Source organism: Podarcis tiliguerta, assembly GCF_965153285.1.
Source record: "Podarcis tiliguerta genome assembly, chromosome: 5".
NCBI lineage: Eukaryota > Metazoa > Chordata > Lepidosauria > Squamata > Lacertidae > Podarcis > Podarcis tiliguerta.
This window is the reverse complement of record NC_139538.1, coordinates 27,123,175-27,149,656: the sequence shown is the minus strand read 5'-3', so window position 1 is coordinate 27,149,656 and position 26,482 is coordinate 27,123,175. Positions and strand designations below refer to the sequence as shown.

Below are 26,482 nucleotides of genomic sequence, written 5' to 3'. Positions count from 1 at the left end.
GCACACTGTATCGAAGAGGAGCAACATGAGCAATATAACACAGAAAATTAAGACTGGATTCCCTGCTGTCTTTTCCATTCTGCAATCTCCTCTGTAATACTGTCACAATTGCAACAAGAAGCAATCTTGAAACTGACCATATTGCATTAGCTTTGTGAGACTCTTACCTCCAAGTTTAGGCAAAATATCCATGTATGTTCTATACAGCAGTGGCAGTGCATCATGGTTAATATGAAAGTGAGGTAGATGAGGGATAAAATCATTTCCAACAAGAAAGCCCATTAAGATCCAGTCATCTATTATTCTGTCAACTTCATATGTAAACGATATCTTGTCCTGATAAACGAAGGTTGATAGAAACAATTCGTGACCAATGCCTTATGCAAACCTTTAAACAATTTTTGCCCTGTGGCCCATCCATACTTACTTTAACTGGTGAGAATTCATAGTCAATATATTCTCTCATTAATGACAAGTGCAGTAAATGAAAAGTGGTTTCTTCTGGGGCACACGCTCTGTAAAATTATTGACCACAACTAAGTAAGCTGATGGAAATTCTATAAATAATTCAATATCAAATATTCATTTAAAAAATGATGTAGCTATCTAGTGGTTTTGTTCAATTTTCCTTTTTTATGCAATTCATATTTTTAGAGGAGTTACCTTTGTGACTTTTTGCCACCAAACCGGACCTCTTCTCTTAAAAGGGAAAAATGTGGCTCATGACTTGTCAGTCCAAGCATAATCTGTGGAAAGAAGCATTTTAAATGTTTTCACCCCTAAAACCAGTCACTTTAACAAAGTAGTTTTGTGTCTATAAAAGCTTATGCCATAATACATTTGGCAGTATTTAAGGTTCCACGAGACACTTTGTTTTTGAGGTAAGCATATTTAAAATATTTTGCTGCAACTCTGAATTATTAGTTCTTTTATGGGAAAGCAAGTAATCCCAGGTCTAAAACGATCACAATGAGACTCATGCATGGCGAGTGCCCCCTTCTTCCAATAGCATTATTCTAGTAGTTGCCACACTACTTAAACTACTTTTCAAACCTACACAAATTAAAAAAGTTGTAGTCAAGAATTTTATTTTTCTTCACTTTTTCACAAATTTATATATCACTTGATTGTAACAAAAGCTCTAAGCAGTTTCCAATAAATATTAAAACTATCAATTAAAAACAGTTAAAAACAAGGAATTAATCTTTTTAAAATCAAAAAAATAAAAATTAAAACAATAAAAAAATCAAAACTAAAGAAAGATTAAAACACATCAGCATCAATGTGTCCAGAAGACTTGCCTAAACAAAGATGTTTTAAGCACTAAAATATTGTGAAAAGAACACACTAGGCCTGCAACTTACATAGAGGTTATGTTCCAGGGACTGTGCCTAAAATAAAAACCTCATTCGGTTCAATGGCAGGTGGTATTGCCAAAGTCAGAACTCTATGTCCTCCCTTTTTTGCCATGTGTGTAAAAAATTTAAAGTGCACAACTTAAGGGCCTACTGCACAGCGAAGATGCCTGCCTTATGTCAATGGGCAGGGAGTTCCAAAGTGCAGGCTCTGCTATACTAAAAAAACTATTTCTTTCATGTGCAAAATTGTGTGGCATCTGTGACAGTGCTGCAGATCAAAGCTGTCAAGCGAGCATACATGGGCTAAGGAGATCCTGCAAATAAACTGGTCCCAAGCTGCTTTGTATACTAATATTAACACCCTGAACTTGGCCCAATAACAAATCAGCAACCAGAGCAGATCTTTGGACAGAGCATCTCACTCCTGCCTGTCTCACTCATTGTGCATGAGCTGCAGTTTCCAGATCAAGCCCAAGAGAACTCACACACAGACTGCAGTATAGTAATTCAATCGTGAAATCACCAGTGGTCACTACTGTGGTCAAGCTCTCCTGGTCCTGGAACGGCTGGCTGTTGCTGTTGTACCAGGCATAGCTGGTAAAAAATGCTTCTAGTTACTGAGGCTACCTGGGCCTCCAGAGACAAAGCTGGTTCCAGAAGCAGCCACAGACAACCTTAACTGCGCCTTCAGCTAGACTGCAATCCTGTCCAGGGCAGGCAGTTGACCAATTTTTCTGTCACAGGAACGAGTCACTCACAGTGGCTCAGTCTTGCCGGAATTCAAGATCAGGTTATGATGTGAGAGGGTGGTGAGAAATCTCTGGGCATACGTAAAAGCATTTATTGCAGTCTGAAGAGACACTGTGGTTAATAGCCACATACATTTATATCCAGAATTTAATTTATTCCCAAATCTACACATTCCCATGCATACACTTTCAATCTGAACGTACCAAGTCAGCATCCAAACCGTACAGACAGTGCCTTGTGTTTGGATCGTGGTCAGGCTTTGCTTTCTCTGACCTTATAAATTCCATAATTTTATGTTCCCCTTCTCCAGGTGTCTGAACAAAAAAAGAACAAAATAAAATTAATAAATACTGCTTTGTTTAATATTAATGTTGTAAGAAATTACTAATGTAAAAAGTAACCTCATGGCCTGATAAGTAGACAGTTACGCCTTGCCAGGATTTGTCTGTTGAAATCTTCATATTTACAAAATACTTCAGATGTTCATGCAACCTGGCCATGAATTCAGTCCCTAGTAACATAAATATGAAAGTTAAATCTTCACAGACTGAAATATCAGAAAAGAATTAAAACCTGTTTCACTGGAAAAGAGTAACAATCAACAGAAGTGGGAAACAAACAATCATTTTACCCTTTACAAAGAGACATATTTTTAGAAATCAATGTTCCACACAAAAATAGATGGTATACTACAATTAAAGATGGCCCTATGACAGTATAAACTGTTCAGAATTCTAAAATGTGTTTTGGAATTTCAGCATTTTTATTTTGTTTCAACCATGGTATAGGCAGCGTCAGAGATTCCCATGCATTAAACACTTGCTGATCTAGACTTTTGAGGGAAGACATTACCTGGTTCTCCAGCCTCAAGAGTTGTGCCTGAACCAGAAAATTTGTGACTTCCAGTTTATAGTAGCTCGACAAAGAATAGCAACAGGGATAAGAGAAAAGAGGATTTAGCTTAAGTGACTCTTTACCCCCATGGAGATAAAAATGAATTTAACTTCCATTTTGAAAGTCTTGTTGACAGCTTTTATGGGCCAAAATTGCTCAAAAGTCACACAGCATTCTTTGGAATCAGCATGAGCTGGAGAAGCGGGATTCTTTGCATTTGTACATGGAAATCTTTTTTCTATTTTTGTATCATAAGGTAAAATGTCCTAGTTGACTAATGAAATAGAAAAATGCAATATAGTATAGCTAGTGTGTTCAATGTTACACTCCGTGATGTGTTTATTGCTACTTCCTTTTTTAAAACTTTGTTTGCTTCATTTAACACTTTTCATCTCAGAATTTAAAAAACAGAGACTGCCTTAGATCATCAAACCAAAAATCTATGTTTGGATGGCTAAATGCTCTTGGGCATAAAAAGAATCTGATAGAAAATTTTAGTTGACTATAACCACAAGTAATTTCTATGCATTATATATTTTCTGGTTTCCAAAGTTACCCTGGGATAAAGACAAACATTTGCCACTGTAAGAATACCTCAAAACAAACCACTGCTAGTTTTTTCTATAGTGCAACGCACAAGAGCAGTCTCATAACAATAAGCCTGATTATCAATTTTCCACCATTTTCAAGTCATTAATTTCCAAAAAGCATTCACCTGAGTTAATTGCTAGAAACCTTTGGCTTACAGCACTTTTGAAAACCACATCCTTTAATTTCAAATGAGCTGTAAGGGGCAGAAAGAAGGATGCAATTCCAGATGGCAGCTTAACATCCGAATGTAAGAACATTAAAAATTAAGCAGACTCCTTTACCTGGTGTAATGCAATTGGAATCAAATCTAGCTTCTGTCGGAAGAGTCTCTCCTTTCTCTAATGCCTTCTTTATTTTGTCCTCTGCCTCCTTTGCTGACCTGTAACAATATTTAGCATTTTAGTGCTGTAAAGTATGCACATGATTTCATATACATAATCTCAATAGTAGCACAAAAACTGTGTAAGGGGTGGGTTTTTATTAGACAGGAGGGGAATAAGCTGAGAGTCAGTGACTTGCTTAAGGCTACTCAGTGAATTAGAGGAGGATGTGAGATTTAAACAGAGACTTTCTGCTTTATAGTTCACACTCGTGCACTAAAATTCCAAGCCCTTCTACTCCAATCCCAGTCCCAAATGATTTTTTTAACCAAGACAATCATTAATTTAGCTAACCCACATTAATTAGATTTGTATTATTGTGTTTAGTGGAACATAATGCAAAGAAACCCGAGCTTTCTTTTAAATCCTGCTGAAATGAAACTTAGCTGATCTAAACTTTCTAATAATTTTAGAGACCCTCTTCTTAAGACGCCCAAGTGCATTACCATGAGCTCAAAGCAAGTATTGCTTTCTCCATCAGCTACAATGTCAGCTCCCATACATATAGAAGCTTCCAAAACACAGTAACACAGAAAACATATCAGTATTGAGATATACAAATATAAAGGCCAAAGTGGGGCGGGGCAGACATATTTTTAAAGTAAGCAGCACAGCACCCAGACTTCAACAAATATGCTCTCCATGACTAGTGCGGTGCTATCAACTGCCAAGCATAAAAAGCAGCCGGTCTTAATCCTTACTTTGAAGCTGTAGAGCTGGGTAGGATTGTCCAAGCATTTGCACTGCAATTGCTGCCACTTCACAGCTCCAAAGGTGGGAGGAAGACCAGGGACTGTTCGGCAGCTGCATGGCAAAGAAGCCTGAAAAACCTTAGCTAGAAAGGGCCAAACAGGCAAAGGTTGTCAACCTTTTCTGCTTCAGAGAAGGAAAGCTGGTGGAAAGTAGAGGACACTGCTGCCTGAAGGTTCCTGCTTTATTGCAGCAGTGGACAACACAACATACTCCCACCCCACCTTCCCCTCTGCATCCTTGGGAAGCAATGCTCAACAGTGCACACTCCTCCCAGACTTTCCCTTGGGAAAGATCAGGTGGGTGCATTGGATGACACTGCCAAGAGGTGTTCCATACATCTCTGGGAAGAGGCACCCAAAAGTGCATCCTTTCTGCTCCATCTGGTAGATGAAGTGCCTCTTTGGTTTCTGAGAGCATTTTATAGCACTTCCCAAAGGTGCATAGAAAAATTACGTAGGATGTCACCCAACAATGCATGCAGGCCTTTTCCTTGGGAAAAAATTAATGCAGGTGAACTAAGAGGTTGGGGATGCTGGCAACTATTTATTTTCTGTTTCTTTCTTTTATTTTTGCTTATCCAGCAAGGCATCCAAAAACCCTGGAAGGAACACAGCATTTCTTCAAAAAAAATGTTAGCAACAGATACAGTGTTAACTGCCACTGCTTGAGAATAACATGCATTCAGAAGAGGTATGAGGGAACCAATAACAACAAACAAACAAGGAAGGACTCACACACCTAAAACGTCTGCCACGCTGCTGGTTCATTTTTGCTCTTGGAGCAACTCCATCTACTGCCATGAAGAAAACCTTTCTTGGTTTAATAATGCGAAACAATACTTCCAAATAGTGAAATATATCAGCAAAGATCTTGTCTTCAGAGATTCTGAAGTGAACATCATCATCATTAGGGTGTGAACACTGATGAATGATACCATTCATGTCCAGGTACAAGTTGTCAAACTCTGGAATCTAGGAAACATATTAGAGCCATTAATTAATACAAGTAGCAGTTATTCATCCACCTAGCAAGAAACGTTATGCTCCATCTTCCTCCTTTCTGTAGATATGATTCCATACCGGTATATGAAATACTTATTTCATGTGTTACTTGCTGTTTATAGATTTTTGGGTTTGATAAGAAACAATGCAGTCTGATTGTTTATATATCCTGCCAACCTAGCAGTTTGAAAGCACATCAAAGTGCAAGTAGATAAATAGGTACCGCTCCAGCGGGAAGGTAAACGGCATTTCCGTGCGCTGCTCTGGTTCACCAGAAGCAGCTTAGTCATGCTGGCAACATGACCTGGAAGCTGTCTGCGGACAAACGCCGGCTCCCTCGGCCAGTAAAGCGAGATGAGCACCACAACCCCAGAGTCGTCCGCAACTGGACTTAACGGTCAGGGGTCCCTTTACCTTTAATCAAGAAATATGTTCTGCTTCTAGCAGCAAGGAAGCCACCAATAGTTGCTATATTATTCTCCCTTACACAGCAGTTACCAGTCCCATTGTAATGTTAAGCGAAACTAAGCATGAATGTGCGACCATGCAGGTACTCACAGTAAAAAGCATAGCTGCTTTGCCTGTCTCATAGTCCTGCTGTCATATCTGCATCCAAGCTATGGTTTGACTTAAAATTATTTCCAAACTCAAGTTCATGGTTTGTCTTGTTCCACCCTGTCACACAATGAAGTATTACCCACGCTCTGTAACTAACTAGTCAAATGCCCTAGATTTAACAAGCCAGGAAAGACCGGGGTCAAGGGGCACATTGTCAGGCGTAGAGCCAGCAGTACCTTGCCAGCGTAAATTAAAAACAACCCCACAAAACACCAACTTTAGCATTGGGTACTTCATTTGAAACTACAACTGCTGAGTCAAGGTCACTCCAAAGTCAAGTTCCTTTATCAAGGTTAAAGTGCTACTCAAAACAGCTAACCAAAATGATAGTATCACATGACAGTGATGCTACTGTACTTTATTGCATATTGTTTTTAGATGGTCTTTTTCAGTTTCTGTAATTGTAATAGAAATGTTTTAAATTGTATTCTACATTTGGTTTATGTGAGCAACCTTCCCCATTTGTCTTGAAAGGCAGCATATAAATTCTGGAGGAAAAAATAAGACATTTTTAATTATTGCTGGAAGAAATAGAAAATATGGCTCCAGTTAAAACATTTCACCACTGCAAGCAGCACTTCTGTGCGAGAATGGAAAACAACAGAGCACATTAACAGAAACAAAAGTGAAACCAACCTGCTAAGTATTTCCATAGAGAAATGAAACCTGTAATTTACCTAGGAACATGATCAGGCTATGTGTCAATACATTTTTTCCTAGCAAGTCCTCAAGTATATTAATACTGGTGCTATAAATTAAAATAAACTACAAGCAAATATTGCTCCCTGAATGAAAGGCTACAATCTGTATACTATCATGCATCTCAAGGCATATTTACTTAGGGAAAATTAAATATAGGATTTACTTCCAAGTATATATACACAAGATTGAAAGTAAAGTGTAAGATTCCTGACCATGCATTAGATCAAGGGTGACTAAATCCAAGCTTTGGAGTCTTGTCTGGCACCCCATAAAAATTTTTCTCCCCCCCTAACCATCCCACAACTTTGGTGATGGCAAAAAGAGATAAATTTGAACTAGACAACACTGGGATAGGAGAAGTTGTATAAACCTCTGCGCTTAGCCTGGTGCTTTGATGGGAGATTCAAACAGCCCCTCTCTGGATGTCAGACTCTTCATTTGATGGGTGAAGGGGGATGCTAGCCCCACCCCTCCTCAGATGATCTGAAGAGAGCAGCTGAGAAGAAGACTCTGTGTAATAAGATTGTGAGGTAGCTAAATCCACCTGCTGGCAAATGGACCTCAGATGGCTTGGCCAAAAAAAGGTTAGCCACCCCTGTATTTAACAGTAACTATAGCTACAGTGTCTGGTTTTACAGCTTTCTAAAACATTTTTTAAAAAAAAATAATTTTACTATTTTCCTATTCTGCCTTTTCTCCACTCCTCAATTTCATCCTCACAACAAACTTTGTAAAGTTGGTTAGGCTGAGAGTGTAACATCATCTAGTGATCCTCAGGGCTGAGTGGGGACTTGAAGCTACCACCATCATGTCCAACACTTTAACAATGACACCAATGGCGCTCTCAGGTGACAACACCTTCAAATCAGAAGCCACTATTTTACATTGATTCAAAGCAGCAGTTCCTTAACCAAAAAAAGCTGTAATTGGTAGATCACCAGGATAAATTGTAGTCAAAGGTTATCAAATAGGCAACAGTGGTTGGCAATGCAATGCTGTGTGTTTAAAGTTCCAGAGTTCAATGGAACTATTTATTTATAGTTTGTTTACTTAGAAAGACTTATCCATCACTTCATCATAAACCTTTGCAGCAAAAGTGAATTCAGGATTTTGGCAACTCCACTCCAGGTCAGAGGATCCTTCCGATTCAGCAGTCTGGCTCATTCTCCATCACCTTCATTCTCTTTCCTCTGGGTAAAATCTCACTCCCATTCAACCATGTATTTTATTGGACCAATTTCTAATGTGGAAGCACACAGTTTTTCCCTGCTCCTCAGAATTCAGGCAGAGTAAAGCTGCCTGTTGTTAGCTGGCAAATGCAGGTATTTCTATACAAGTGTGTTCAGGGCATCGTTCCCAAAGCTGAAGCGTTTCACAGTGAAGGACCAAAGTACAAAGCGTCCCTGAGTTGTTTGTAACAGTTCCCTTATCCTGCTCCTCTTCTCTAAATGAAAAGCAGTCACTGATGGCTGCAGCCAGGAACGAAGGAAAGCTGCAAGGAGAAAAAGACACTCTACAGCCTTTTAAATGTGTTTGTGGGGAGGCGGCTATTGGCTTGTTCGTGGGGTGGGAGGGTTGTTATGTATTTTGTGTTCTCGTTTTGTCTTTTTATGTTGTGAACCCCTGTGATCTTCGGATGAACTTAACAACACAACACACACCCTTTCCCTACAGGGCATTCCTCTCCCTGTGGAGAGGATGATAGTATTATTGCTGTTGCTGCTGTTTTGCTAGATATGCTGGAAGCTGCCCAGAGTGGCTGGGGAAACCCAGTCAGATGGGAAGGGTACAGATAATAGAAATGTCATTGTCGTCGTTATTTGAAGATAATGATGAGCACGACTACATGTATAGTCCCCCTTTTCCAAGGAGCTCAACATATATAAGGAGTTTAAAATAATAACAATAATAATAATCAGTAACACATAGGTAAGTCGACAAGCCCAGCTGACGGGATAGAGGCAGAAACCCTAAAATGCAAGGAGAACTTCTCTAGGACGGGTCGCCAAGACGAGGCTTCCCAGGGCAAAGGCGGCGCCTCAGGAAAAAGGGTCGAAGCGGGGTTTTCCGGGGAGCCCTTGGGAGGTGCCGGGACATCTTTCACGAGCACAGCCGCCCTGGAAAGAAGAAGCGCCCCCCTTCCCTCCATGCAAGAGCGGGAGAGAGGAAAGAGCAACACTGGCAGCCGCCTCTCACCTGATGCTCCTTCACCACCTGGCTGAGGCAAGGGTACCGCTCCGAGATCCAACGGTAAAATTTCGGCACTCCCATGGCGGCTGCTGCTGCTCCTCTTCGCCCTCAAATGCCCGCTCTTAACGCCAGCCCTGCCCGACACAACAAGCAACTGACCGCCGCCGCCGCCACAGGCCAAAAACAAACCACCTCTCTCTTCCGGGCGAGGGCCGGACTTTGCTCACGGAGCAGCTGTTCCTAGAGCGGACCGGCACTGCGTCAGAGGGTCAACAAAACAGGCGGGGAGAGGCCCGCCCCCCGCAATGGCGCACCCTGCTGGAAGCCGCGGGAACTGCGGGCCGGCAGCCGCCGCCGCCGCCCTTGCGTTGCCGAAACCTGCGGTGATATAGCGTGTGTTGTGTATACGGAGCTAGGGTTGTCCTATTTCAAAAAGTAAAAATGCGGACGCAAAAGTTTTGGTTGTGTTGTTTTGTTTGGCAAAATCTCGAAGTTTTGGAGCTATTTTTAAAGGAAAATCTCCCAAATCTCCACGCGCTGCCATGCGCCCGGAGTTTTTCAAAGGCCCTTTTTTGTTGCCCGCCTTTGTTTTATTTATCTCATCAAAAATTATGTGCTGCTTTACTGTGGGGGAAGAAAGGTGTCTAAGAAGGGCTGGAGTAAAATGACTTTCGACCTCAAAAGTTGAGCTGTTGTTTGTAAATAGTATTTAAGAGTTTTCTCCCCTGCTTGTCACGCAACTGCTGAAGGCATAAAAGGTCTGCAAGAAAAATAACCGGAAACCCTGCGCTAGATCATTTAAAAATTCATGCGAAGTCTGAGTGGGTCATGGTGGTCAAGAAGCAGATTGAGAAGTCAGCGTGGTGCTGTCACTGTCCTGGAGTAGCACAAGATGAGAAGCCCCTTGCCTGTCTTCAATAGTGGTGCAAAAGGAGGAATTTTAGAAAGTGCAGCTTTTGCCTTGCTTGATAGTGTTGTAAACAAAATCATCTGCCCTTTTTTCCCTTATGGGGTATCCAAGAGCCCATATAGAGTCCTTACATAGGTTCCCTATTGGTAGGAGAAAATAACAGAGGCCAACCAGAGAATATTGAGAAGCAAAGCTGCTAGTAAGCCTGATCTTTATTGATCTGTTGCAACAGGGTGCTCCCCTCACATGCAGGAAAGGAGGAGGACCCAGAACCAAGGTGTGCCTGCCCTTATATAGACATTTTAAATTCCCTGCCCTGGAGCTCAAGACCACCCCTCCATACATCATACACACATCACAGAAAGGGTGATTTCTACAGCAGAAATCTGAGTGGTTTATCTCCTGTCCTTGTTTATCTCCTGTCTGGCAAGTTACTTGATTGGATACCCTGGGGAGCCTGGCCTGTCTTTTGTAATGATAAATACTTAGTTCCTGAGACAGGTCACAGGCACACCCTATTCAAACACAGACATACCCTTAAGACAGGATTTGTGAAGGAAAAGACAATGGGGAGGCTTTTCCATTTTCCTTTGACCTTGCAGAGAAAACATTTGGTCAATTTGGGAATCAAAAATGGTTTCGGGTCGGTCTTCCTGTGCTGATGTATGTACGTGCTTGGTTGGTACATTTATTATATATCTAAGACCTTAAAATTCTTAGCACAATAGGTTACTTCTTCTAATGCATAAGAAAGATAGGGGTTTAAAAGCTATGCCAGAAAGGTAATGTTTGTATGCATTGTGTTTGAAAACCTACGTAGAAAAGCTTGCATTAGGCAAGAGAGGTTTGTTTCTAGGCAAATACAGCAAAGAGAGTGTTTAAGGATAATTGATGACTCATCACAGGAAAAACTGTCTCACAAAAGGAAGGTGAAACCTGAGAACTCAGCTTCTTAAGAGCTAGCAGCAGCAGTAGTGGCTAAGCTCAGCAATGGTGAACAAACAAACAGATTGTTTAGGTCAGGATCTCTCTCAGACCAGAGAGAGGAAGGTTTAGTGAACTATATTAAGGACTAAAAAGACTGCACTGCTTGCTTGTTTAAGAGCAATGTGTTACAAACAAACGTTTACAAAATATGAAGTAACCATTTTAAGGCTCGTTGTGGTGGAGAGCAAATTCATTTCTACTCTACACAAGGTCCAAATCAGGGATTCTACTTGGTGCAACTCTTAACATCCACTCCTTCACAATGGCCAAACCAGATGGCCAAAAAGCGGAACTACCAACTACTGGTATTCAGACAGTGGAAGTCAACATAACTGAGCCTCTGCCCTCCTTTACCTCTGGCCAACCCCTTTCTCCTCTTCTCTTAGAACTCTCAAAGTATCACAGCTCAGAAAACTCTCACACCACTTTTGTTTAATGTGTGGTCTTATTCCATCCTTGGAATAAGAACCCCCCAGGTTAGGAAATACTGCATTAATGTGTTGCGACAGAGTTGGGAAATCTCTGCCATACAGCATTGGTGGAGTAGACTCCATTTTGAGTGCACTTTGGTTAGATACAACACTAATTTATAATAACCATGAATTATACCCATGACTAGATGCAAGTCAGCAGCACCAGAAGACCCCATTTGACTAGGCGCTGGGGTGGATTTCACCCTGCGCCTTGCAGAGCCGGGCCAACGCTGTTGAAGGGCCTGCGTCCCTTGGCAACATCCAAAGGCTCTGATCCACTAGGTGCTGGAGTAAATGTCACCCTGAGTCTTGCAGAGTCAGGCCCAGGCTGCCACTGGGCCCAGCACTGGCAGCAGCAACAAGCAGCTCCGGCTCACCCAGCCTTACCCATTGCCACCTGGGTTAGAGTGATGACAGCCCTGTGTTGGTGTGTCGCGTGAAAGCTCCCCGTGCTCCTTCCGGGACTGGAAAGGGGTTAGTTTAACCTCCAGTTTGTTAGTAAAACTGAATTACTATGTTATGAAATGATGCATGTCTAAAAAGTGTGTCACCAACATGAGCAGTTTGGAAAGCTCTGCTGTAATGAATGCGAAAATGGTAATAAGTTGCCATAGATAGCATCCAGAATCCTGTGCATTAACAGGATTTTGCAACTGAAATATAGCAATGTTTACATTGGGACCAGTTTTATTACCACTTTAGTACTACTTAACCCAACTTAGTAGTTTGGGGCACTTAAAAAAGGCCTTTCAGGTGTAGAATGGGGAGATAATCTAGGTATTGTGCATACCCTTTTAACAGAGATAAAAGATAAAAATATTGAGTAGCTAAAATGCAGCAAACTTTTTAAAATGAAAGGTTTCAGCTCTTTAATAATCTGTATAAATGGCTTTTCAAATACAAGTGGCATTTATATACAAATATGGAATATAAACAAAATCACACACTGAAACACAGAGTTGTGCTAGCAGAAAATACCAAAGCAGAAATGATAGGAAATGTTTTTTAAAAACAAAAAACAGGTGTTCCTGAACTAACTCTCCCCCCCCCCAATTTTTTTTACAGCAACCCGTTTGTAAATGCTAGAGGTTCACATATGCGGAGCCCAGCCAAGGTACATCTGGCACAGAAAGTTTTCATCTGTCGCATCTTGAATGAGATGGTGAACATGTCCTTCAATTGACAAAGGCAGGCCCTTTACTCTATTCCTGTTTTTAATCACACCCTGAAGTCGCTGATCTATATCCAAAACATGGGTCTTGGCCTGAAAGCAAGCAAACAATAGTCAAGCTGACGAAAGGGTGGCATTAATAGACTAGAAGGTAATCTTTTAGTAGCAGCAGTTACATCTGTCCCCCACCTGAAAGTTGCATTAATAGCTATTTTTATTAATTACTACCAGGCATTCCTCTCTTCCAGTTACTCATGCTGACTTGCACTCCGCTTCAGATATTCGGCTCAAAAAGGGAACTTGTAAACTAAGCAACTGTAACTTGCATAATTTATTGGTACACCAAGGCTACAGGCACACCATACATTTAAAGCACATGGACTCCCTAAAGAACCCTAGGAAATGTAGTTAAGGGTGCTGAGAATTGTAGCTCTATGAGGGGTAGACTACCAGGATTATTGTGAAGGGGGGAGTAATGTATCTTAAATGTACGATGTGTATGTAGCCCAAGTGTGGGACTCCTTGGCACAGAATCCGAATTTTTGGCACACAGTATGAATTAACCTGTACTTAAGGTGTCCCCACCCCCACCAAGTCACCTTTTCATTGACAATTTCTCCAGTTTCATTCACAAGGGTTTTTGTATTCCCTCTGACGGGTTTACTCCATTCCACAAGAGGATCGTGGAGAAAAGTCTTCAAAACGCTAGATAACATATAAACAAAGGAAAGTTAATGGTTCAAGAAAATTCATGTAGTTGCAGTTTCGGTGGGAAAGAAACATTATTTATACATCTTTCAACTTCTGCAATTCTAAATCATTACACAAACAAAATTTTGTTGTTGTTACTTACACCTCACTCTTCCTTCAAAATGCTCACAGCATCTTGCATGTACCGTATTGGCCCGAGTATAAGCCCCCCGCCCCTCCAACCCTGAAAAGTTAAAGTGCGGCTAGGAATTTACAGTGGTTAAATAGTTCACATTGTAAAGTTAGATAGCATATGAAGTTTTTCACATCTCTCTTACTGTACCTCATTAGTGGTTCTCTCTGATCCCGCATGAGTCTCAGTGTAACTTCGCAAGCTCTTCGGAAGAGACCTTCTGTCCCCATTGGACCCATACCATTGACCATGTTATGTGTAAGGCGAAATGGAACAATCTCCGGAAAATCAAACATTTCTCCCTTCAAAAGAAAATAATTCATTGAAGGATTTCGTAAGACTACCTTTCTCACGTGGTGCACATTAACTGTTGCCTAAGATTGTAATTCCAACGAAACTTAACCAACCGGCACACTACTCTAAATTTAATATTGTTATGCAAAATCTGAAAGGCGAACAGATACTTTGAATGGTCTCATATACATATAGTGATAGTTGACGTCTTTATATTTTGCTTTTTGCTTTGTCATGATCTTCTCTGAGCATAATGAACACGTAAAAGCTATATAAAGCAACTCTTTGCTAGCAGCTGATTTGGTCGTCGGATGCCAAAACAAAATATTTTGGGCATCATATAATGCTAAATTCTGAAGTAAAGTTTGCCTTAAAGATTTACAGGAGTACCTCAAGCAGACACCACAGAAATATATTCATGACGTAACTTCCAACATTATCCTTTAGTTTGTCAAGCGTTCAGCTGTGCAACTTCTTTGAACCGTGCAACGTCACTTGAGAAGCAAAATTGTTTTCGATTACTTGAGATAGACAATGTAAGTGTTTTAGTTTCTCACCTTATTGAACAGACAGTTGAAATCCACATGCACACAGTCACCTGTTAAGGAATCAAACAGAATATTTTCTCCATGGCGATCACCAAGCCCTAGTATGTACCCTACCATTGACATCACTGCAGTGGAACGACAATAGGCTGATCTGCTGCTGTACCTAGAAAGAAGAAATACCATAGGAGCACATGGTTATTTGGGCCTTCTTCCCCTTATACTTAAATGTTTCTGATCACAGCAAAGAAACCAAGATGCTATGTAGTTTACTATGACGAATAAATTTATTGCCTTCACAGCTTCTGCTACATTACAATTGGCTCTCTTTTTAACCCTTGGCATGACAGCAATATAAACGCAATACACAGGGCAACAAACTGACCAGGAAGTAGGATCAGGGAATTTCCTCAGAAACCATTCATGAAAAATTGGAGGGTGCCGGGGAAGCAGAGTTTCTTTGTAAACTTTCAGTTTTTCCGACAGAGGTGCTGTTTTTGGAAGCATACATTGTCGTAGCTCTTTTCCAGTCATGTAGACACCTATGAAAGAAAAATCAGTTAGACACAGTAAGCTAATGCTACACAGTTAAGCTAGTCAGCGATGGTAGGTTGAGTAAACACTGAGGCTACATTTGCACCTTTTGATAGGCCATAAGCCACAGCTTTCAGTGCACAAGCGAATCACACCTGCTTTGCTCCTTCCCTGCTCCTCCCCAAACACATGAGGAGGAAGCACACCAAGGTCCCTGGCTTAGCTTGAACGTTTAAACTAGGGGTCATGGCTTGTTTTGCTCAAACCACAATAGGTAAGCCAGGAACAAGGTAAAGGGACCCCTGACCATTAGGTCCAGTCGTGACCGACTCTGGGGTTGCGGCGCTCATCTAGCTTTATTGGCCGGGGGAGCCGGCGTACAGCTTCCGGGTCATGTGGCCAGCAGGACTAAGCCGCTTCTGGCGAACCAGAGCAGCACATGGAAACACCGTTTACCTTCCCACCAGAGCGGTACCTATTTATCTACTTACACTTTAACGTGCTTTGAACTGCTAGGTTGGCAGGAGCAGGGACTAAGCAACGGGAGCTCACCCCGTCACGGGGATTCGAACCGCCAACCTTCTGGTCGGCAAGTCCTAGGCTCTGTGGTTTAACCCACAGCGCCACCCACGTCCCTATTAAGCCAGGAACAAACCAAGGCTTATAATCATGGTTTGGTTTTGAATAAAGCAAATATGATCCCTGATCTGGGCACAACCGTAAACCAAGTATTGTAGTTGGTTTTTGTTCAGCACTAGTAGGGAGGAAAAAAGTAGGCACACTTGGATGTGTAGCAAGCTATAGTTTATTGCTTACCATAATGTGAAAGCGCAGCCGCTGTATACTAATCAGAGCATGGGAGACCAGCATGACATAATTTGAAGGATTGTGTAACATTCCACACTCTCCCTTCCACATCTTCTGTTGTCACTCACACATTTATTTATTCTTCCATTTAAAAAGGGCTTTTGTTTCCTACCTTTCTCTCTGTATAATTTGATCAGGATATTTCTTAAACCAGCAGTGTTGTTCACCCATTCAATTATTCCACATTCTTCATTCAGAGGAATAACTGCATAGGTTCGGATATGGAGTTCTCTCCTTCGTGACTCTGCATCCTTTCTTAAGCACTATGGAAGAAACATATCACCAACCATAAGCCCAATGCCATATATACCATATAAATAAAATCTCTCTCTCACACACACACCCACACACCCACCCACCCACCCTATCTTTCATCCTCTTCCAGTTGTCCAATGCTATTCTCTCTTCTGCCAAAAAGGGCAAACATAGCTGGTGTTCTAAAGTAGTGTGAAGTAGGCAGCAATTCATGGAGGCTAACTAAATGTAACCCTGTACAGCTTAAGAAACCACCACCAAATACCCAATGTCACATTTGAAAAGGGCCTCAGCTGAAATATTTGCTGGACTCTGGCAATGGCTGGGATCCATCCCATAGTTCTTTATTATAGTTGTACAAATAAGAAAAATAGTATGTACAGTATCTCAACTCCTGCCAACTTAGCAGTTCGAAAGCACATCAAAGTGCAAGTAGATAAATAGGTAACGCACCAGTGGGAAGGTAAACGTTTCCGTGTGCTGCTCTGGTTCGCCAGAAGTGGCTTAGTCATGCTGGCCACATGACCCGGAAGCTGTCTCGGCCAATAAAGCGAGATGAGTGCCGCAACCCCAGGGGCAGTCACGACTGGACCTAATGGTCAGGGGTCCCTTTATCTTACAGTATCTCAAACTGTTTAGTTACATGTATCAGCATCTGCCTTCCTCAGTAACGGTTGGCATATCAGATGATTGCTGTGAGCCAAGAGTTGTCAGAGTGGTCAGGATGGTATGTGACATCAGAGGAAGAGATTTTTTTTTTTTTGGCACTGTTTTTCAGAAAAGGAAAGCTAGATAGCCTTCTAGACTAAGCCCATGGGGTATTAAGAGTTATGAAAACAGATACAGAGGTTTCACCTCCTTGGATCAAATGCTTGCTCTGTAGAAAAAAATATCAATGTCTGAAAGGTTGTGGCTACTGGAATTAAAATGGTCAAGATTGCTCATTTATGGTTTGGATGCTTCAAGGGTACATATGGATGCATACGTACATCCATGCAGATGTAGATGCCTAACAATGAAGAATTCTCAGTACAGTCGTACCTTGGAAGTTGAACGGAATCCGTTCCGGAAGTCCGTTCAACTTCCAAAACTTTCGGAAATCAAAACACAGCTTCTGATTGGCTGCAGGAAGCCCCACCGGACGTTCGGGTTCCAAAGAACGTTTGCAAACCAGAACACTCACATTTGGGTGGCAAAACATCCAAGTACCAAGGTGTTTGGGATCCGAGGTACAACTGTACTGCAAAAGAGTTCCTGAATAAATATCATAAATGGTTGATATAGCAAACAGTATATTGTTTTGTTTCAAGTCTCTTCTTTTTGGGAATATAATTTTATTTCTTTATTACTTCATGATTGGGGGGGGCAATTAATGAGGCAATACTCCTACAAAGCCCCAATGGAAAATAAGGGGCTGAAAAGGATTGCCAATATCCAGCTTGGCAAAAGTTGGATTGCCACTATCCAGCTTGGCAAAACACACTTAAAGAGTGAAAGAACCTTATTTATCAGGGAATTGAACTCCATGAGTCGACAGTCCTTTCTTAGGTCATCTTTTGGCTTGCACATCATGATATAGGACTTCCCATCTGAACCGTTTAAAGTAATCTTCTTGGGCTTCTGAAGAGAGGAAAGGATTTCAACCTAAAGAAAAAGACAGCAACAATTTAGCATGAGAAAAAAAAATGCTTAATGTATTCTCTTGCTGAAATCTACACCTAATCCAAACCATCTCAAAACTTTACATCAGTCCATATATGTATACTGGTTATCCAGACAACCTCCTCAGGGCTCCAGTTCATCCTTCCCCTTATCAAAGACCCTTTCCCCTCTATTTCTTTTCTGCTATGCACCTATGCAGCCAAGTAATTTACTGTATGTTAAAGAGCTAACTTGCATCAATATATAAACATAGACCCTTAATACTCACTGTGTCACCAAAGCCAGCAATGTAAGGCCAACACCCAGGAAAAGGGTCATGATTCGAATGTGTGCCAGGAGCCGAAGGCAGAGTAGGTATCATTACCGATTGCAAAGGAATAAGGATTTCACTAAACGTCTGCTCCTCTATCAGCTTTTTGAGACTTTTGAAATGAATGTTCATGCTTAATGTGGAGGTGCTCCCATCAACCTGAGGGAAAAGTTAATGCATACTGCTCAAAGGATAAGGTAAATACTTAGAAGATACTGACACTCTTAACAGTTTCCATTTACAACTTTTATTTCACAAGTTAGGAATATTTCCAATTCTCCCCTCCCTTTTGTGAAATGGGACTGAACTTCATCTCCACAAACTATGTTCAGGGGAGTTCCTTGCGTCAGAAATAACCTCAATGCAATAATTAAACTGTGCAAGGAAAACCAAGCAAACAGCTGAATTTATTTTTTTAGTCAGTACAACAATAAGCATAGCCAGTGCTTTTTTTTCTGAGGGGACAAAGGTGTACGCATACCCCTAAACATTTTGTGAATCTTTGTACTTTTGTCCATTTACTGTATTTATTTTCCCCACTTTGAACTATAAAATGGTGATTTACTCAAAATAAGAGTACTCCCAACCATTTTTTAAGAAAAAAAGCACTAAGCATAGCTCATCAAAGACCTCTTAATACCAAAATGTGCTTATTTATCAATTATGTCTTTATTGAAACCAATAAAGTTACTGAAAATCTGATCACTTTGAAATAATGATTTTGAAGCCTCGGGGACATGTAACCTAGCATTTTCATCTTTATAAATCGTCTTAGGCGGCAATCCTAACCCTAGCCACTCCTAAGTAAGTCCCATTGGGTTAAATAGGGTTTACTACCAAGCAAATGGGCTTAAGATTGAAACTAAATTATTATCTTCAAGTGCCAAGTAGCATGCTAATAGTGTTGTAGGTAAAGTGCAACAGTATCTATCTCCCAGCAGAACTGACACCGTTGATGGAATAAATTTTGCAGCATCCGTCCTGCAGCAGTACCCCATATCTGCTCCAGGAAGTTGGGGCCTCCTCCAGAAAAAAACACCAGATTGTAGAAGTAGAAGAACCCTTTAAATCTGATTAGCAACACTAAACTATGGGAAAGGAGCAACTTCTGTGCGGAATAAACTTTACCGATTTGTTACACAGCTCTAGGAGTTTATCTGTCAGGCGAGCTGCATCCCCTATAAACTTTCCCAGAGATGCCTTCATGTGAATAGCTTTGTTGAGGATTTCCTTGCATCTGTTCACACGCATTGCGTAGGAGGACTACAAAAAAGAAAGAGTTCATTTCAAATATCTCTGTATCACTCTTCAATTCAAAAGTTCCAGGGTGGTTTTACAATACCACCACAGGGCGTCACTTTAGAACAATTAAAGGCAGCACTAAAAACCAGCACAGCAGAAATAGTAAGATACAGACATTAAAAGACTGGGAAAACCAAAATTTATTTGCCTGGCATCTTCAAAACACTAATGTAGGCCCCAGATGAGCCCTCATGAGATGCAAATATTACGTATGAGTGAGACAACATGGCTTCAAATAAGGGCCTATGAGGAAGGTTATAAAGCAGCTAAGCAGATCCATGCTAGCTCAATGTCTAGAAGGGTGATTGCCTGGGATAAAAAATTTAAAATAAATGAAGGTGACCTGTCATGCAGTTTCAAAATACTCAGAATAACTGACCTAACTGCAGCTTCCTCTGCTTTTAGTTAAGAAAATGATATTTGATTAGAAAATTAAAGAGGGACTGGAAATCTAGTATATTAAGACCACTGTGCATGAGGGATCCTTAAAAGAAAGCGGCAACTCCACACACACAAAATTTGCTCATGTATCTGAAAACTGAACTGGCTGTTCTGTTTGGAGACAGAAAGCTAAAAACAGAGAGAGTGAGAGAGAGAGATGCAACTGTATTTATCAAGTTACCTTGGAGACAGCAGTCATCATCCACATTGCCTGTTGAGGGTAGGTTACAAAAACCTTCGCAATGATTGCCATAAGAACAACAAAGACATCATCATGGGAGTGGCAGATTCGGGAAATCAGCTGAGAGAAAGCCGTCAAAAACTGGTAAGGAGCCAAAAGTTGGGTGTGCTCTGTAATCGCCTTGTTGATTTTAGCCAAGTCGTTTTTCATTTGTGCACGATCATGACGACTACCTAGATGATAAGATGTAAAACAATCCTTATTTTGCTATGAGGATCCAGAAAATCTTCACTGATATTTACTTTTCAAGGATCATGGCACATATCATAAAGTCATTACCAGTCCACTTCTGGTCACTCCAACTGGACCATCCAGGTCCAGAATACAGAAACTAATGCAATTAGTGTAAAAAGAGAGAGAAAATGTCTCTAGATAATGCAGAAACAGTGTGGTTTTTTAAATATAAAAAATTCCTACCTTTGTCACATTCATATGCTTTAGCTCCGAAGTCAAGCCACAGAGATAACATTCTTGGCATCGACTGGTAGATGAACTGATTTCCGAAACGTAAGGATCTGAAAGTAAAATGCTGACATGTAATCTTTAATAGGAAAATTGTAAATGATATAAATGGTTCTTTAATCCCATAACCCATACTAAGGCTGTGTACACACTCCTACTAAATCAACACAACCCCAAGCCATCTGCTACGTAGTGACAGATATTTAATGTACATAACCAAATATAGCTAAGTGCACCAACTGAACAGCAACTGTGCCTTCTAACCTTCCAAAGTGAATAACAATATATTTAATCAGTTCTCCCTGTTTTTCCATCTTGTTTTCTGTTACTGTAGGCATCACTTTATCATAGTATTTGGCAAGGTAGAAGTGTCCATTCTCCCATTCTGGCAAGTAAGTAGTAACATCCTGGGGGGGAAAAATGGGAAGGGGAGTGGAAATGAATAGTTAGAATTAAGAATCTTCGGTTGTACCAGTGCAACTGAGCTTCCCTTCCTCCTTCTAGCCCCCTAGAACTCCAAAAAAGTATTTCCAGAAAGTCAGGGTTGTGTCTTATAGAGCTACAGTGGACGACGGGGAGAGGGGAGTATCATCTGAAAACTGGGAACCTTGCAAGAGGGATGGAAAATTCCTCCACCCCAATATCAGGTGACTTCTTCCCCGCAATCCACTGTACCCCACAGTGTTTGGACACCTCTGCCAGCATTTTTTTAGAGGCACAGAGGACTGGCAGTGGGGAAGAGCAGAAATGAAAGATGGACTGTGCATATTGCATTCAATTTGCATAATGCTGGATATAATTCCTCATTCAGTCAGTTATGTTTGAACAATGCCCTACAAAATGTAACTGTACAAGTTAGAAAAAATACACAAATAACTGAAAAGCAATACAATATAATTCAACACGCCTTTATTACATCTTTACATGTTACAATATACAGTGGTACCTCGGGTTAAGAACTTAATTCGTTCTGGAGGTCCGTTCTTAACCTGAAACTGTTCTTAATCTGAGGTACTACTTTAGCTAATGGGGCCTCCTGCTGCTGCCGCACGTTTTCTGTTCTCATCCTGAAGTTCTTAAACTGACGTGGATTAGCGGAGTCTGTAACCTGAAGCGTCTGTAACCTGAAGCATCTGTAACCCAAAGCGTCTGTAACCCAAGGTACCACTGTATTACGTAACTGCTCTAGGTTTAGTGCTTACCTTATATTTTTTCATTACGGCATTACTCTCAAAGTTGGCCGTTTCTTCCATAAATCTTCCCACCAGCAAAAGGGCTTGCCCGTGAATAAGTTTACTTTTAGTGTCAGGTGGTACTTGGTTATCTGGAAAACATAAGTCAACCCCCTTCTGAAGAATGATAAGACCTTGATGAGCGTCCCCCTAAAAAAGAAAAACCATTATCAATAAGTTAGCATTCCTTTTCTGAATTTTACAAAGCGGGAACCCTGTAAATAAATCATGGCCCAGAGTGTTACAGATATGTGCCCATAAATTAACATCTAGAAGAAGCCTCACTTATTGATTTCCAACTTGTACACCTTTCTATAAAATGTTCTGTTTGCTCCATGAATTTATGCATAGAGGAATACACTCTTGCTTTGAGGGATTGTCTTCAGCAGTATGAAGGTGAGGCTTCAGTGGCAGAGCTCGAACGCTGCTTCAGCAGCAACCATCCTCGGCTGAACCTTAAATAAGGATGCAGTTGCATTTCAGCAGCTGGCTCCATCTCTGGAAAAGAGGAGATGCTTCATTTTAAAAGAAGATCAGTCTGCTTTAGCAGTCAACGGCTCTGATGGAGTGGAGGAGGCTGTGAGCTTCTGAGCTGGAGTCAGACTATGACATCACAACCACTGTGGACCACTGGCACAACAGACTTGTGTATGTACTTCTGGTGTATTATATCCATCTGGGGCTGGCCTTGTGGGCAATTCCCTAGAATCATAGAATTGGAATAGACCACAAGGGCCATCGAGTCCAACCCCCTGCCAAGCAGGAAACACCATCAGAGCACTCCTGACATATGGTTGTCAAGCCTCTGCTTAAAGACCTCCAAGGAAGGAGACTCCACCACACTCCTTGACAGCAAATTCTACTGTCGAACAGCTCTTACTGTCAGGAAGTTCTTCCTAATGTTTAGGTGGAATCTTCTTTCTTGTAGTTTGGATCCATTGCTCCGTGTCCGCTTCTCTGGAGCAGCAGAAAACAACCTTTTCCATTTTTTGTACACATCCTTTTTTAATCTTAACTCAGTTAAAAGTTCTTTAGATAGCCACCCTGGCTTCTTTAGGCACATTCCATGTTTCCATCTCATTGGTATTGCCTGAAGTTGTGCTTTTACTATCTCCCTCTTAACAAACTCCCAGCCATCATGAACTCCCTTTCCTTTTAGTATTACTGTCCATGGGATCTCACCCAGCACTTCCCTAAGTTTTATGAAGTCGGCTTTCCCTCACCTTTCCTGAATCCCCAGCCTCACCCCCTGACAAAGAAGAGTCCAACCCTAGTGTCATGACTTTCTTCTATTTAACTTCCTTACCTTGGACCACAGCCACTTTGCTCTTTCTACATATAGCTCCGATAACTTGGATTCACCAGCATTGAGGAGGGCGTTATATGCTGTTTGGTGATGACCCGCTTTCCGGGAGACTCGAGCGCTTTGGAGCCAACATTCTCCCATCTGCTCACTGTAACCCTTTCTGTAAAAACATAAACTGAGTTAAATATATATATATCAAAGGAACTGCTTGTGAAAGGTGTTCAATAGGTACCAAAGATGCCGAGTTTGTGGAAGCAGTTCCACAAATTTAGCCAATCTTAAAAGACGGTTGTTCATGCTACCTGTTAGCTATCAAGCCTCATTCAAGCTACTGGTTTAAAATAAAGCTTTGGTTCCTTTCCATATGAGTCATCCTATTCATCAGAGTTCTACCTACTACATAGCATTATTTACATGATGACTTGCAACATGACATTATCTTTGACAGCTCCAACATTAAGACACTCTGGATCATTCTCACCCTGCAGAGCTGCCTCTAGGTCTAGCTAGGAACACAAATGTCTGTATTACAAGCAATGTGAATAAATATATCTTAGGATCAGTAGACTCAGGACATACTGAAAAATTACGGCCTAATTTGGTGTAACAGACCTAAGGTTCTAATCCTCACTCAACCATGAAGCTTAATTTTCACTTCATATGTAGTTGCAAAGCTTAAATGAAATAGCCACACTTCGGACACACCCAAACTTCTTTCAACAGATATGCTTGTGTGTTTTAGAAGGAATTGGTAGTGGGCTTCTTTTTGTTTAAATATGGCATTTCAATCCATTTTAGCCAATATCTCACTTAAGAGAGAGCAGAAAGTTTCAGGATAGAAAGCATACAAAATAAGCCTGGTTTCACCTTTTAGTGAGGCTGAGCAAAGCCCGCCTAAGTGCCAGGATGGGCTCTTTCGCTCTGTACGAGTTCTGCGTCATTTCTATGCGAGCACACCAGTTCAGAGAATCTTTACCATAATCACTATCAGGTTGCTGAAGTATTGATCCAATGCTGTGCTCCAACTCACACAACATGTGTAGCCTGCGGTTAAACAAAACAAAATCAGCTTGATAAGCAACACGGTGCCATGTGTTTTCATTCTGTTTCACAGTCTGCATGAGCAATCCCCTCAGTAACCTTAACAAGAACCCCTTCTGGCAGTGGTATGCGTAGTCTCCTCTATGCACAAGAGAGCTACTGATACACTTTTGGTGTCTGGACATCCTGAAATGACCTGGAAGACCTAGCACAAGCAACCTGGGATTACTAGATACAAATCTCAGGTCTAGATGATCTCTGTATCAGGGTCGGGGAACCTGTGGCCTTGCAGATGTTCATGGATTACAACTCCCATCAGTCTAAACCAGCATGAACAACGGTCAGGAATGCTGAGATCTGTAGTCCAACAACATCTGGAGGAGCACAGGTTCTCAACTCCTACACTAGATGGTTCTATGCAAAGCCTCTTTCTCTATGTCCCTGTAAAGCAGATGGGGATGGAAGGACTAATACTATTAATCCACCCCAAAGGGTTACCAAGATAATGTATTCAAAGCACACTGAATGCTCAAAATACACAATGTGAATTTATCAACAGGATACCAAATGGAACAATCCTGCTAACATTTTGCTTCCCCCGCCGCAACTGTGGTGTACGGAAGATGCCTAAAAACTAGTGCAATCTCACGAGAAATCTCATATCCTGTCCTCTTCTCCAGAAAGTTATGATAAAAGTGAAAGCATTAAAAAAATAGTTGCAACTTCCATCTTCCCCAGCCACTGCCCAGGCTAGCTGGAGCTGATGTGAGTTATAGCACAAGCAACATCTGGAGGGCACCAGGTTGGCTACCTCTCCTTTTGACCATAGCCATGGCTCCAATATAGTTTTTTTAAATCCATGGGTAAATTTTCTATGTTGGAATTCTTGCCTGAAGCAGGAACAAGATGCATAACAAGATGCATAGCCTGGAGAAGAGGAGGTTAAGGGGTGATATGATAGCCATGTTCAAATATATAAAAGGATGTCACATAGAGGAGGGAGAAAGGTTGTTTTCTGCTGCTCCAGAGAAGCGGACACGGAGCAGTGGATCCAAACTACAAGAAAGAAGATTCCACCTAAACATTAGGAAGAACTTTCTGACAGAAAGAGCTGTTCGACAGTGGAATTTGCTGCCAAGGAGTGTGGTGGAGTCTCCTTCTTTGGAGGTCTTTAAGCAGAGGCTTGACAACTATATGTCAGGAGTGCTCTGATGGTGTTTCCTGCTTGGCAGGGGGTTGGACTCGATGGCCCTTGTGGTCTCTTCCAACTCTATGATTCTATAAGAATAAGCCTAGTTATCCCAAATGAGCACTGTCAAAAATGTGCATTATGGTTTCAGCAAAAAATGTCCCCCAGTGCACGAAATGAAAGGCTAAGGTAGTATCTGACGCTTCGAGATACTGAACATACAAAAAGGAAGCTGCACCTGATAATATATTCGTAACCTCGCTGATATGACCCCCTTTCAAAACTCGCTGCCGAAAGAGGAACTATCTGCTCCGCTCGAACAACTTTCAAAGTTTCATAGAACTGGGCAGCATCTTTCTTTTTGGCTGAGAGTAACAGCTGTCCAAGCCGAACACTCCATGTATTTGACTTTTCATCTAAAACAAAGAGAGTAAAAATCACTTTTTCATTTCAATGTAATCCAGCAGCGACACAATACAGATTATTGTTATTATTTTACTGTAGATCTGATAGTTGCTTAAATTAAAAATTTATCCAGCATCAGCCTAATAAATACCATCTTGGCATTTGTTCTAAATAGCTACCTGCAGCTATGTAATTTTCCAGAGAATCCCACTGTGTCAGTTTCCAGGCTGCCTCCACTCTGTACATGTTTAATTCAGAAGTCCATTCAGGCCTAGGAAGGTAAAAAGCAAACTTAGGTCAGTACACGGAATACAGAGAAAGACACACACACACACACACACACACACAGAGAGAGAGAGAGAGAGAGAGAAAGAGAGAGAGAGAGAGAGAGAGAGAGAGAGAGAGAGAGAGAGGATTTATTCAAGCTGCTCCTTTGTGTGATTTTTTCTGTAGGAATTGAATCTAATTATGTCCTTCTGCTGATGGGAAGGTTGTGAGTTTCCACCAGACACCTGGTTTACCACCATGAGAACAGGCTGCTCAATAAGATGAGCTTCCGGTCTGATCCAACAGGACTCTAACTTGTGTCCTAATGGCTTTTAAGTCTTCCCCTGCAGTTCTTTAACAGTGGTTTCGCCAGCATTAACCTGAGTTGCTGCTAATGAAAGTTCCCTATCTATGGAAACAGTATCTTGGTTAAGAGGGAATCCCGATTATGGCTGGGAAACGACAGTA

General features: G+C 41.3%; 2 protein-coding genes across 3 annotated transcripts in view; both read right to left on the bottom strand.

Annotated features, from left to right (window-relative positions):
- The window catches only part of XRN1 (5'-3' exoribonuclease 1), a 42,372-nt gene extending 32,877 nt beyond the window's left edge, over nt 1-9,495 (bottom strand). The window contains exons 1-8 of the mRNA XM_083442536.1: nt 9,244-9,495; nt 5,465-5,697; nt 3,875-3,972; nt 2,510-2,619; nt 2,312-2,422; nt 664-746; nt 428-515; nt 168-336 (exon numbers count right to left, since the gene is read on the bottom strand). Of these exons, the coding sequence (XP_083298662.1) occupies nt 168-336; nt 428-515; nt 664-746; nt 2,312-2,422; nt 2,510-2,619; nt 3,875-3,972; nt 5,465-5,697; nt 9,244-9,318 (967 nt within the window). The 5' untranslated portion in view covers nt 9,319-9,495. The remainder of the gene's footprint in view (nt 1-167; nt 337-427; nt 516-663; nt 747-2,311; nt 2,423-2,509; nt 2,620-3,874; nt 3,973-5,464; nt 5,698-9,243) is intronic.
- Nucleotides 9,496-12,450: 2,955 nt separating this feature from the next.
- Nucleotides 12,451-26,482, bottom strand: part of ATR (ATR checkpoint kinase) — a 49,226-nt gene continuing 35,194 nt past the window's right edge. For both annotated transcript variants that reach the window (XM_083442498.1, XM_083442499.1), the window contains exons 31-47: nt 25,927-26,018; nt 25,581-25,758; nt 23,980-24,156; nt 23,113-23,272; nt 21,777-21,956; nt 20,839-20,981; nt 20,530-20,627; nt 20,053-20,285; nt 19,257-19,391; nt 18,087-18,287; nt 17,657-17,800; nt 16,014-16,164; nt 14,886-15,042; nt 14,513-14,666; nt 13,812-13,963; nt 13,378-13,483; nt 12,451-12,871 (exon numbers count right to left, since the gene is read on the bottom strand). In XM_083442498.1, coding sequence (XP_083298624.1) covers nt 12,698-12,871; nt 13,378-13,483; nt 13,812-13,963; nt 14,513-14,666; nt 14,886-15,042; nt 16,014-16,164; nt 17,657-17,800; nt 18,087-18,287; nt 19,257-19,391; nt 20,053-20,285; nt 20,530-20,627; nt 20,839-20,981; nt 21,777-21,956; nt 23,113-23,272; nt 23,980-24,156; nt 25,581-25,758; nt 25,927-26,018 — 2,635 coding nt within the window. In that variant the 3' untranslated portion in view covers nt 12,451-12,697. The remainder of the gene's footprint in view (nt 12,872-13,377; nt 13,484-13,811; nt 13,964-14,512; nt 14,667-14,885; nt 15,043-16,013; nt 16,165-17,656; nt 17,801-18,086; nt 18,288-19,256; nt 19,392-20,052; nt 20,286-20,529; nt 20,628-20,838; nt 20,982-21,776; nt 21,957-23,112; nt 23,273-23,979; nt 24,157-25,580; nt 25,759-25,926; nt 26,019-26,482) is intronic.